Source organism: Pagrus major, chromosome 3 (genome assembly GCF_040436345.1).
Source record: "Pagrus major chromosome 3, Pma_NU_1.0".
In the NCBI taxonomy this organism is placed as follows: Eukaryota; Metazoa; Chordata; class Actinopteri; order Spariformes; family Sparidae; genus Pagrus; species Pagrus major.
Window position 1 is genome coordinate 290,190 of NC_133217.1, and position 12,740 is coordinate 302,929.

General features: G+C 40.3%; 2 protein-coding genes across 2 annotated transcripts; both read right to left on the reverse strand.

The window, feature by feature from the left end:
- Positions 1-86: 86 nt before the first annotated feature.
- On the reverse strand, positions 87-5,988 carry LOC140993576 (major histocompatibility complex class I-related gene protein-like). The gene is made up of 8 exons (XM_073463069.1): positions 5,895-5,988; positions 4,047-4,313; positions 3,455-3,733; positions 2,930-3,232; positions 2,614-2,715; positions 1,885-1,902; positions 1,707-1,776; positions 87-1,311 (listed from the first exon to the last, which is right to left on the reverse strand). Exons 1-7 carry the CDS (start codon positions 5,941-5,943, stop codon positions 1,730-1,732), a joined length of 1,065 nt encoding a protein of 354 aa, XP_073319170.1. The 5' UTR covers positions 5,944-5,988; the 3' UTR covers positions 87-1,311; positions 1,707-1,729.
- Positions 5,989-6,578: 590 nt separating this feature from the next.
- Positions 6,579-11,046, reverse strand: LOC140994079 (major histocompatibility complex class I-related gene protein-like). The gene is made up of 7 exons (XM_073463658.1): positions 10,758-11,046; positions 10,082-10,360; positions 8,371-8,673; positions 8,110-8,211; positions 7,836-7,853; positions 7,658-7,727; positions 6,579-7,147 (listed from the first exon to the last, which is right to left on the reverse strand). The coding sequence occupies exons 1-6, from the start codon at positions 11,044-11,046 to the stop codon at positions 7,681-7,683; spliced, it is 1,038 nt and encodes a 345-aa protein (XP_073319759.1). The 3' UTR covers positions 6,579-7,147; positions 7,658-7,680.
- Positions 11,047-12,740: the final 1,694 nt, after the last annotated feature.

Genomic DNA, 12,740 nt, shown 5'->3' on the forward strand with positions numbered 1-12,740 from the left:
GGTGATTTCACCTGCACCAGGGCCTCCCATTCATGACGTCACTTCCTGAGAGTGTGACGTAAGATGTAAGAAAATCCACAGATTAATTCTTGTTTTGTCAAAAAGCATTTTATTGCCACAATTCATGTATTAATGTGGAAAAACCACAAGAACATGAACAGAGTATTTCAGCATTAAAAACTGGAAACATTTCAGAACATCTGATCTGTTTGTTTCTTCCATCCACACTGCAGATTCTTTAAAACCAAAGTTCAGAGTTCAGATTTCATGTAATCTTTAAGAAACATGTTGTAGGAGCCATGTTTTATTTATAAACACCTATAACGCCAAACCGCTAGGCGGCGGTATTTCCTTTGTGTTGCTGACCTGAACTGGATGTTGGCGGGGGTCAGGTAGGTTACTTCAGGTTACTCAGTGGTGTTGCCCAGGTGTTGTTGATGAATGGAGGAGCAAACAGTTTTCGACTGTGCTTGAGCAAATTTTTCTGTCTATTTTTTATGTGAACAAATGATAAGTATGTGGCTCCATTAAGAAATTAAATGACGATTATTATTTCAAACGCAAAGGAAGTTTTCGTTGGTTTATTGCTCGAGTACACGTCAAAACAAAACAATCAGCCAGTAGTGAACAAAGGAAAGGACCAGTCACTACACATGTGGTCAATTCTTTTTAAATATAAAACATCAATATTAACACTTGTTGGTATTCAGTCTGGTTTACATGTAGTGCAGCTTTTACCAGCTTTTGTTTTATAGAAATATATTAAATATATATAGATTTATATAAAAAAATACTGTTCTGGTGCTTTTTAGTGAAACATGCATGTTGTTTGTGATCATTACAGCTGCAGTGTAAAAATGAGTTAGCATATATGTCTGTGTTCATTTATAAGGATTTATGTGAACAAGCTGGTGCATCACAACACTAAAGATTAACGGTAACTGTTGTGGACTTCAGAGTGTAACAAGCTTTTTTCTTCTTTTGGCCAAACGAGCTGAAGCTGGAAACACAATCAATCTATGACACTTCTTCTTTGACTGCACCTCATTTAAAGAAACAAGGCACCATTTTCAAGTTAATTTCACAAACCCAGGCAGGTAGTGTCACAATATGGAACATCTGTTTTGAAGTCATGACTGACTCTTCTGTTTGCAAAAATATCAGTCCTGTTTGCAGCACATTTAAACAGGTTGTATGATCTGTGTTTCCATTTTTCTTCCGTCCAAACAAAGCAGCTGCTGCTGTGCTCAGCCAAGTATCAGATTAAAAGTCCTCAAGTTCCTGAAACGACACCTCGTCTTTTCAACAACCCTGAAGAGAAAAACACAACACAGGAAGAAAAACATGTCAGCATCAACAGTTACATCCTACTTTCAATGTTATATAAAGTAGAAACTCGTTGAGACTTGTTGTTAGTTTAGTTTGATTCCAGAGGACTCAAGTTACAAGTTAGTTCCTCCTCACACATATAAAATCACTGTGAGTCTGTAATGTGCAAAGTTCTGCTTGTGACGGGTCTGGAGATTTCAGTGAGGAGCAGCTGGAGCACCTTTAACAGATCTGTAAAGATCATTTCATGTTAAACAAAGCAGAATAAATAAATAGCCTGAGTGTGTCAGGCTTTTTCTTTACATGTCTGAGTCAGCAGGATCTTTGCTCCTCGTCTTTCATGTCGATGAGTAAAAACTCAGATGGAAATAACTTACTGTGTGCACAGAGGCGTGTGGAGTCAGGACTCTGGTTTCAGTTTCTGAGAGGTCTGATCGTCTTCAGGAGCTGAAGGGTCGATGAATCATTGTTATCACATTTATTTAGTACAGAGTTACAGTAAGTACAGAGTGTGGGTCAGACTCTATGAGCATGAAGGAAATACTGAATACTCACCGTGTGAAGGGCCCTGGGCTGAAATGAAGAGAGAATAGAAAGGATTACTCTGTGAATCACAGCTGTAAGCATCTATCTCTTACAGCACCTTATCAGCTCATTGTTGAGCTGCTGTGGCCCTGAGCCACAATGACAATACTAACATGCTGATGGTTAGTTGGTACACCAGCCACATCTTCAGGATATAATGTCAGCAGTAAACTGCAGACACATATGTGTTGAGATTTGTACCAAATGTGCCATAATAATGTTCACATCACATGTTTATTAGCCGACTTTCACATCTGGAGGTGGAGAGGATGGTGTTGGTGTTATAGCCCTCATGGCTGCTGCAGTTTGAGTCTGCGCTTTGGTATTTCTAAGTGTGACACCGCAGGATAATTTAAGGAGGAGGACTTCCTGCTGTTTGTGACGACAAAACCAGGCATTTTAATCCAAACCATGATGTTTTCTAACCCCAACCAAGCGATTGTTGTGCCTAAACCTAACCAGAGCATCAGCACAGTGCTGTGACAAGAGAGAAAGAAATCTGAACCTAATCAAACGTGAAGTTTCCTATGGAGATGATGAGGAAGATCAACTCATGATTTACATGAAGCCTCATTTTATGATCAGCTGAACTTCAGACTGAGGACTGTAGCTTTGGTCCTTCACCTCCTTCAGGACAGATCACTTCACATGGACAACAGAGAGGAGGACTAACAGCAGTAACAAGTGTCAGTCTCTCACCTTTTCTCTTTCTGTAAACTGTGACTCCGATGACCACTGTGAGGATGATCAACACTGCAGCCACTGCAGCCACAGTGATGGGGAGTGTTGAGGACTCCTCAACTGAACAACACAACAGAGAACAGAATCAGGTTCTGTTTGCAGGATGCAGGAAGACACAGATCGGGTCAGTGAGGATAAAGTGTTGCTGTTATAATTTACTAGTTTGTTTAGAAATCTCATTTATAGGATTCAGAAAGCTGATGACATGATGTCATCTTCACACTGGCTGTTACAAAAATACACAAAGATCCAGTTCAGTCCATTCTTAACGTACCCCAGTTAGTCTTGATCAGCGCTGGGTCCAGCTCCGTGACGATGACCTCCTCAACACCTTGGAGCTTGAAAACACAGTCGTACCTCCTCCAGTCGTCAGCTTTGATCAGTGAAATATTCAGGTCCACACTCATCTGGAAGGTTCCATCGTGGTTGTTCAGGAGCTCACCGTGGTCCACCTCCTCATGAATCTCCTCTCCATCTTTCCTCCAGAAGATCGCAGCTCTGTTAGGGTAGAAACCCGTGGCAAGGCAGCGCACTGGAGACCAGGGAGTCTTCTGGAGGAGATACACCGAGGGAAGCTCTGGAGGGAGAACACCAGGACCAAGAGAGGTCACATTTAATCTGAACTAAACTGAGGATCAACCCCATATACATATATATATGTATATATATATATGTATATGTATATATATATGTGTGTGTATATATATATATATATATATGTATGTATATATATGTAGGCTGCAACATAACAAAATGTGAAAAACGTGAAGGGGTCTGAATACTTTCTGAGTGCACTCACCTGTTCTCTGCAGCATGCTCTTGCCGTAGTCCAAACTCTTCTGCAGCCTCACGGGGCACTCCTTCAACAAACGGTGCTCCAGGAACTTTAACCCACCACTGTTCTTGTTCCACCTGTACTGGGTGTTAGAAGCCTCTGGTTTTAAAGCAATACTTCTCAGTGGCTTCACACTCAATGCTAACATGTCTTCTCCATCGTAACTAAGAACATCAAAACCATTAACTTCTCCAGTCTCATCATCCCATTCACAGCCATGAAACACCTGGAGGACATGGATGCCTGAGAGAGAGAGAGAGAGAGAGGAGCAAACACAGTGACTGTCTCATCAAAGATAATAACACAGAAAAATAACTTAAAGCATCAAACTATGTCACATTTATTTTGCTGATGCTTTCATCCTCAGGGACACTGAGTGCATACGTAAACAAAAGCAATATAAATAAAATATGTCTTAATCAGGAAAGTAGTCATCAATGAAACCTGCAGGTGGCACTAAAGAAAGTCAAAGCAGTAAACAGGAGTTTTGCTCTAAGAAACATGAGTGTTTCAGAAAATGTCCTGACAGTAAGACGTGAACATCCAGTGAACGCACCTCCAGTATGATTGAAGCGCTCCTTAAAATGACCCAGGTAGTACATCGCATGCTGCTCTTGACCTCTCCAGAACGAAGTTTCGCTCTTCCAGTATTCTGGCTCGTCCTCTGTGGCCTGGTTCATCCAGGTCTGTGTGGGTAACATTTTCTTGGTGTTGCTGTCGTAGTGGATTGTTTGATGTCCATCAACAAACACAGCGGCCACAGTGTTGGGGACATTTGGGATCCCAGAGGACCCAGTGTGGACGTACCTCAGGTAGTGTTTCACTGCAGAGAGAGGCAGAAACATTCAGGCTTCCAACTGGTCGTTTGTAACAGAAAATGCATCAGGTAAAATTATTATTATCATTATTATTATTATTATTATAAAGATTATTCAGTGTGCAAAATGTATTTATTCTGAAAACACAAAGGCAACATCAAGAATAAATAATAAATACATTAAAAAAAATCAGTTCTTTATTCAAATTTCATTTTAATTTTGTGTTGTTGTGTCGTAAGATCTATTTATTCGTGTTCACATCACCTGTAAGTTCCAGACTACAGCAGCTATATAAGCAGATTGCAGGCTTCACTTTAGCTCAAGTTCAGAGGTGTAGTTTGTCAAAGTCTGAGCACGTGATGTGCACACGGTTACGTTACTTTCAACAACTTTTCCTTTGTTGCTATTCCAAAAAAAATGAAAGGATGTTTCGCTGTCTTCATCCAAGTTAATGTGGTCAGTTAATGACGGCTATAAACTACAATTTTCTTGCAGCAACATCCCAGACTCCCTTACAAATCCAGTGATTTTAAGAGTTGTTGCATCATGAGGAGAAACTTAATAGATAGATAGATACATAGATACATAGATACTTTAATGATCCCGAGGGAAATGCAAGGTCTCCAGTAGCTTATAAACAGCACACACAACATACACATACAACATAAACAGGATGATAAAATATCCACATGAATGTAAAAAGAGATGTAAAAAGAGATGTATAAGCATGAGACGCTTGCAGTGGCAGGGCAGGGACTGACCCTGTGATTCAGTGCATTGTAAGGTGCTCTAATAGAATATGTGTCATGGTGTAATGCAAAGGAGTATCACAAGACCAGCATTAAATATGGACAATAAAAATAAGAGAATAATGTAATAAAATGTAATTAAAAAAATAATGTAAACAGACACAAATCAACAGCAAATATTAGAGTATTGAGTATTAAAGTTACAGCCAGTATTCAAGTATTAAGTTAGGATTAATTAATCAACGTTGTTAAATGGGACATTTTAACTCATTGGTGCCTTCTTGTAAATTCGGCATTAACATTAGGTTCAATACATTAAGATGTTCCTTTCTACGCCGGACTCCCTTAAAAAAACGCTCAATTTTGAAACTTGTTGCGTTAGGAGAAACTGTATAAACGCTGTGAAACGCCGTCTACAACACATTCTTGTGTGTTTGGGCCGACTCGTTCATTCGGCAAACGTTATACACGAAGACGTTTTGTTTTTGTGTAAAAAACCGTATCCGTTTGTGCTCATGATGTCGGTGTCACCCTGCATGTTCCTACAGAGCGGGTGCGACGCGTTCACTGTCCGCCATAGTGTGCGTTGTTATCTAATATTTATATTTCCGTCCTGACGTTGGTTTGGGTCACTCATCATAGACCCCCACAAAGCTCATATTATAACAATATTTATGGTGTCAGCTGTAAAGTCACAAAGCCTGTGTGACTTCTTTACAGCTGACGTCATACATGCTGCATTTTAACTGACGTCACTGTAATAAAGTTAGAGATCGATGAACTGTGATGCGAAGCTTCTAGTTCAGCTGAATGAAAGAGGTTTAAACGTGATCTCACCTGAAGATACGACACCACATGAGAGCAGGAACAAAGTCCACCGCAACATGGCGTTTTAAAAATAAAAAAAAAATAAAAAAACGAGAGCTGAAAGTTTATGATCTTGTCGCTTGTCTTGACCACAACAACATTCACCACAGCAGGACACAGGATACGAGATAAAAACTTCTGTCCAATCACAACTCACGAAAGGCTCCTACGTCACAGTGGCAGAGCAGCAGGTTGTGACTCAGCTTGTTTTTCTTGAGGTGCGTTCAAGGGGAATCGTACCTCCCAGACTTCATACACAGCACTTAAGAGAGACTCATGAGTTTCTAATATATCATATAATCAGTGTTGGGTAATGTCACTTTCAAGATTCAGTATATTACATGTTAGTACTTACCTTCATTTCAAAGTAATATATTACATTACATCATTACTGTCTGCGTAGAGTAATATTTTTCTTATTACACTACTTTTTAGTTACTTTCAACAAAATGCCCAAATAACCTCTATAGGACAGTTAAATAGCCGAGATCTGTTTAAATAAAGGAACGGTCTTGGACTCAGAGATGAGCAGACAGAGGATCACAGTCTGATATGAGACAGGGATTAATATTTTTTATTGTAGGCTCAGTCATATGAAACACAACAGACCTACAGCTTCTATAATGAGCCTGTAATGACACGACAAGACAAACATCTCTTCTTCTTTTTATTTTAGTCCACAGAACAAGGAGTGCATGGACATATGTGATGGATAATTTGATCAACATGACATTCAGTTGCATAAAAGCCCCAAAACCAATAATATAAAAATCATTATATTCAAAATAAAAATTAAATAATAAACTTATAGCCAATTCACACAGATTAATTAATTCTTTGTCAAAGAGTATGTTATGGACACAATGTATGTATATATATGCTATAGCATCACACAACTGAAGATTAACGGCAACTACTGTGGATTTCTGAGTGTAAGACACAACAAAGCTTATTTATTCTTTTGGTCTAACTGAGGTTGAACTCCTGTTACAAAAACACAATCAACCTGCGACAATTCTTCTTCGACTGCACCTCATTTAAAGTCATACAACACAGTTCTGCCTCATAATAAAATCAATTTCACAAACTGAGGCAGGTCATCATGACTCTTCTGATCTATCAAATATATCCATCTCCATCGTGGTTCATTTAAACAGGTTGCAAAAGTCCTCAAGTTCCTGAAACGACACCTCGTCTCGCTCCAGTCCACCTTTTCAACAAACCTAAAGAGAAAAACACTTCAGCATCAACAGAAACATCCGACTCTTAACATTTTATAAAGTGCAAACTTTCTGACACTCAGGAAATCGTTGTCGATGGCCTGTATGTGAAGTAGAAGCAACTTTAGTTTGATTCAGGACGGCTTTAAAACCACATCACCAGAAATACTGAGTTTAACTTGAGTACAAACAAACTAACCAACTAACCTTCAAATCACGTTCATGGACTAACTGATCCATTCATTACTGCAGGACCTGCTCAGCAGATCACTGTCCAGGTGATACAACATCTAGAGACAAACTTCATGACCTCATCAAGGGTCATTCTGGTGATTTTGACATTTGTTCTGTTTGTTTTTTTATCACTGACTCAAGCTGACTTTTTTTCTTCTTCCTTTCCTTCCTACAATTAAAAAAACACTAAGTCTGGATTTTAATTTTCAAGTGTGTAAAGTTCTGCTTGTTCCTGGTTTGGAGACTTCATGAGCAAAAACTCAGATGGAAATAACTTACTGTCTGCACAGAGGTGTGTGGAGTCAGGACTCTGGTTTCAGTTTCTCAGAGAGCTGAACGTCTTCAGGAGCTGAAGGGTCGATGAATCATTGTTATCACATGTATTTAGTACAGAGCTACAGTAAGTACAGAGTGTGGGTCAGACTCTATGAGCATGAAGGAAATACTAAATACTCACCGTGTGAAGGGCCCTGGGCTGAAATGAAGAGAGAATACAAAGGATTACTCTGTGAATCACAGCTGTAGGAGACAGAATATCTCATCCTCTCAAATTAATCTGATTCCCTCTTAAGTTCACTACAATTGCTTAAATGTTTTTGTTTTAGCATTTCTCACACTGCTCCCACTGATCCAAGAGGGACAACTTTAACCTTCACCTCCTTCAGGACAGATCACTTCACATGGGCAACAGAGAGGAGGACTAACAGCAGTAACAAGTTTCAGTCTCTCACCTTTTCTCTTTCTGTAAACTGTGACTCCGATGACCACTGTGAGGATGATCAACACTGCGACCACTGCAGCCACAGCGATGGGGAGTGATGAGGACTCCTCAACTGAACAACACAACAGAGAACAGAATCAGGTTCTGTTTGCAGGATGCAGGAAGACACAGATCGGGTCAGTGAGGATAAAGTGTTGCTGTTATGATTTACAGTTTGTTAAAATCGCTCATTTGTAGGATTCAGAAAGCTGATGACATGATGTCTACGTACCCCAGTTAGTCTTGATCAGCGCTGGGTCCAGCTCGGTGACGATGTCCTCCTCAACACCTTGGAGCTGAAAAACACAGTCGTACCTCCTCCAGTCGTCAGCTTTGATCAGTGAAATATTCAGGTCCACACTCATCTGGAAGGTTCCATCGTGGTTGTTCAGGAGCTCACCGTGGTCCACCTCCTCATGAATCTCCTCTCCATCTTTCCTCCAGAAGATCGAGGCTCTGTCAGGGTAGAAACCTGTGGCAAGGCAGCTCACTGGAGACGAGGGAGTCTTCTGGAGGAGATAAACCGAGGGAAGCTCTGGAGGGAGAACACCAGGACCAAGAGAGGTATATGTGTGTGTATATATACTATATACATATACACATATATACAGTGAGGTCAAAAGTTTTCATCCACTTGTAAAGAACATGTATATCATTGGCAGTCTTCAGTTCCAATGATTTCTGCAGTTTGGTTCAATAATTAATTTACTGTATTATAGGTTTTCTGAAAATGTGACTAAATCTGCTGGATCAAAAATATACATACAGTAATTCTGATATTTGGTTGAACTTCTCTCGGGCATTTTCACCTCAGTTAGCTGCTTTTGATATCCATCCTCAAGCTTCTGATCGTCCTCTGGATGAATTTTTAACCGCTCCTCTGGACAGAATCGTGACAAAACCTCAGTTCTGGCCTGATTGATCCGTTCCTTCACCACTTCTGATGTGTGTTTGGGATCATTGTCCTGTTGGACCACCCACCTGCACCCAAGAGCCAATCTGCTGCTGATGATTTTAGGTTTTCCTGAAGAATTTGGAGATAATCCTCCTTCTTCAATTTCCATTTACTTTCTGTAGAGCAGCAGATCCACTGGCAGCAGAACCGCCCCACAGCATAATACTACCAGCACCATGCTTGAGAGTAGGTTTGGTGTTCTCGGGTTAAAGACCTCACCTTCTCACCTCCAAACATATTGCTGCTCATTGTGGTCAAACAACTCAGTTTTAGTGTCATCTGACCGCAGAGTTTTCCTCCAGAAGGTTTTTTCTTTGTCCACGTGATCAGCAGCAAACTTCAGTCCAGCTTTAAGGAGCCGTGTCCGGATCAGGAGCTTCTTTCTTGTTCATGTTGGTGTAAAACACACTTGACTGTGGACGCTGACACCTGTCTCCTCCAGCAGCTTCTAATTCATTGCAGACTTGCTTTTTGGTGGTTTTTTGTTGACTCTTGACCATCCGGACCAGTTTTCTCTCAGCAGCAGGTGATAGTCTGATGGTGGCAGTGACACAACTGTGACGTGCACTTTATACATAACAGTTGTTTGTACAGTTGATCTTGGGACCTGTAACTGCTTTAAAATGGCTCCAAGTGACTTTCCTGACCTGTTCATATCAATAATGTGCTCTTTCAGATCAATGCTGAGCTCCTTAGACTTTCCCATTGTAGTGTTTGTGGCTGAGTCTAATGTCTGTATCAAGAAAAGTCACCAGCTGTTATCAATCAGAATCCCTCAGAAGAAATTAAGTTGCTATAAAGAAAATTTGATTCACACAACTTTCTATAATCACCAGAATTAATTGTTCAAGTTTCTGTATGTATATTTTTGATCCAGCAGATTTGGTCACATTTTCAGAAGACCTATAATAAATTAATTACTGAACCAAACTTCATGACTTTTTTTTGTTTGTTTGTGATCCATCACAGAAAAATATAACACTCTCACCTGTTCTCTGCAACATGCTCTTCCCATAGTCCAAACTCTTCTTCAGCCTCTCGGGGCACTCCGTCAACAAACGGTGCTCCATGAATTTTAACCAGCCTCTGTCATTGTTCCACTCATGCTGGGTTCTAAGAAACTGTGGTTTTATAGCGATACATCTCAGTGCCTTCATGTCCAATATCAACATGTCTTCTCCATCATAACTAACTACATTAAAACCATTAACTTCTCCAGTCTCATCATCCCATTCACAGCCATGAAACACCTGGAATACATGGATGCCTGAGAGAGAGAGAGAGAGAGAGAGAGAGAGAGAGAGGAGGAAACAGACATCAGTGACTCTGTCTCATCAGATTTAAACATCTGTAGCAGAGTAAGAACATGCTGTCTGGATAACACATAAAATACCTCAAAAGATCAGTGAATACTGAAGAGGAGAAGTAATACTAGAATTTGAGTCAGAGTTATTACAGTTCTTCTTCAGGGGAGCATAAATGTCTGAACCCATTTTCTTCACAACCCATCAGAGTTGTTGACATATTTCACAAAACAACCAAAATGTCAACCCGTAGTTGGCACTAGAGGAAAAGTCAGAGCATCACCAAAGCAAACAAGAGTTTCCTTCTAGGAAACATGAATGTTTCAGAAATGACAGTCCAACTAGGTGCTGTTGAGATACCTCCAGTCTGATTGAAGCGCTCCTTAAAATTCTCGATGTGGGCTCTTGCACACAGCTCTTGATCTACCCAGAACGAAGTCTGTCTCTTCCAGTAGTCTGGATCGTCCTCTGCAGCTTTGTTCATCCAGGCCTGTGTGGGTACCGCTCTCTTGGTGATGCTGTCATAGTGATCTGTTTGATATCCATCAACAAACACAACAGCCACAGAGCCGGGGAAACTTGGGACCTCAGAAGTTGCCGTGTGCACGTGCCTCAGGGAATGTTTCACTGTAGAGAGGAGCAGGGACATTCAGGCATCCAACGGGTCATTTTTAACACAGCATCTTATTACGAGGGAGCAAGTGTATATATCTAAAGGAGTTCTTTCTTACTTAGTATTAATTAACATGTATTAATGACTTTTTTATTGGCCGTATGTGAGCAGATTGTAACGTGACATGTAAAATGAGACCTTCCCGTCTCTCTCGGTTGCCGACACAAGCCTGTGGATGATTTGTTGAACTTGTTTAATGCTGCTGGACTGTGGACTTCTTTGTGTTTTACAGTTCCAGCTCTGCCCTCTTACAAACTTTTAGTCTTGTCATGATTTGACTGTCCTCCACAGTCCCCACAACCACATTCAACCAAGCAGCAGACTATCTATCAAATTTATGAGTATTGTAAAGATCAGAGACACCAGACCCAACAATACAGACAAGCTGAAGCCACTCTGGAGTCCATGCAGCTGTAGTGCATGAGAGGGGACAAACCAAATGCTGAGATATTGTGACATGCATGGACACTCTTCACTCAAACTGTTAACTGATGTTAAATGACCGCTAGTTCAGCTGAATTCTGTCAGAAATAGTCAGAAGATCATACAGTAACACGCATTCACTCGTTACAGTAAACTTTTAAATGTGATCTTACCTGGAGCTGCGACATGACATGAAAGCAGAAGCAAAATAAATCTCATCATTTCTGTTTCACAAGTTTAAGAAGAGAGAAAAGTCCAACTCTTTCTCTTCAATGATTTCCTCACTTCGTTGTCTTCTTTGAATTTATTGGCGGCTTCTTCCTGATCAAAAGACTCAGAATAATGTGCGCGCAGAACAGGATTTAAAGCCACGGGTCAAAGTTCAGACAAATAGGCACACAGAAAAGGCTCTTACGTCTGTTGCTAGGGCGATTTGAGGAACTGAGGTTTATTGTGAAAGCAAAACTATAGTAAAACTTTGATAATGATCTGCTGGGTTTTATCCATTTAAGAGTTTAAAGGAGACTTAAATTAAATTCTTACAGGGTTTAGTCCAAATGTTTTTCCAGTTAAGGTCTTCTGTAAAGTTGTTCCTTCAGTAGCACCAAAGGGAACAGAGACATCACTGTGAAATAAACTACACTTAAAAATATAAGAAACTCACCACATTTTTCACAAGTCAAAGTAAAAGATGGATCTCATATCTGGTAAGCAGGTCTGTACTGATGTCAGGAGCCTATCTGAGAGTTTAAATCTGACAGTGATAAATCAGCTGATGGTCATTTTTAGCCACGACAGCAGCGTCAGTGTGTCCATGGTTCGGTTCAGACTGAGAACAGAGGAGCAGTGAAGCATCAGATTTTAGACCCGTTCTGACTGACTGATTTCATTTTGACTGGATCATTAGCAAAACACTGCAGCTTGGACTCAAAGGACTTTACAGACGCTTTCGTTTATCAAGTTACCGACAGTCAAATGAGAAGACTGTTAGGAAGGTACAGTTGCTTTGCATTTGTAGGATTGTTTATTTAGCATCATTATCATTATCAGAAATTTCAGTTCATTCTGTAATAAACCACTTTATGCAATAACTCCATGATATTCCTCATTGTGTGGACTCCAGAGGACAGACTTGTGTGAGCGAGCTGAGATCGAGAATGAGGCTCACTTCTTGTTTTGCGTTCCAGTCTGAGGACGTTAGAGATGTACTTTATCCTAAAATGTCCTCCATGGGTGCTGATTTCTTG

Bases quoted from the DNA above. Each gene is read 5' to 3' on its own strand.
- LOC140994079 (XM_073463658.1), bottom strand. From the start codon at position 11,046: ATGTCCCTGCTCCTCTCTACAGTGAAACATTCCCTGAGGCACGTGCAC. The intron at 10,361-10,757 runs GTATCTCAACAG...TCTCTCTCTCAG, and splicing joins GCGCTTCAATCAGACTGGAG to GCATCCATGTATTCCAGGTG. The intron at 8,212-8,370 runs GTACGTAGACAT...TGTGTTGTTCAG, and splicing joins GCTGATCAAGACTAACTGGG to TTGAGGAGTCCTCATCACTC.
- LOC140993576 (XM_073463069.1), bottom strand. From the start codon at position 5,943: ATGTTGCGGTGGACTTTGTTCCTGCTCTCATGTGGTGTCGTATCTTCA. The intron at 3,734-4,046 runs GTGCGTTCACTG...TCTCTCTCTCAG, and splicing joins GCGCTTCAATCATACTGGAG to GCATCCATGTCCTCCAGGTG. The intron at 2,716-2,929 runs GTACGTTAAGAA...TGTGTTGTTCAG, and splicing joins GCTGATCAAGACTAACTGGG to TTGAGGAGTCCTCAACACTC.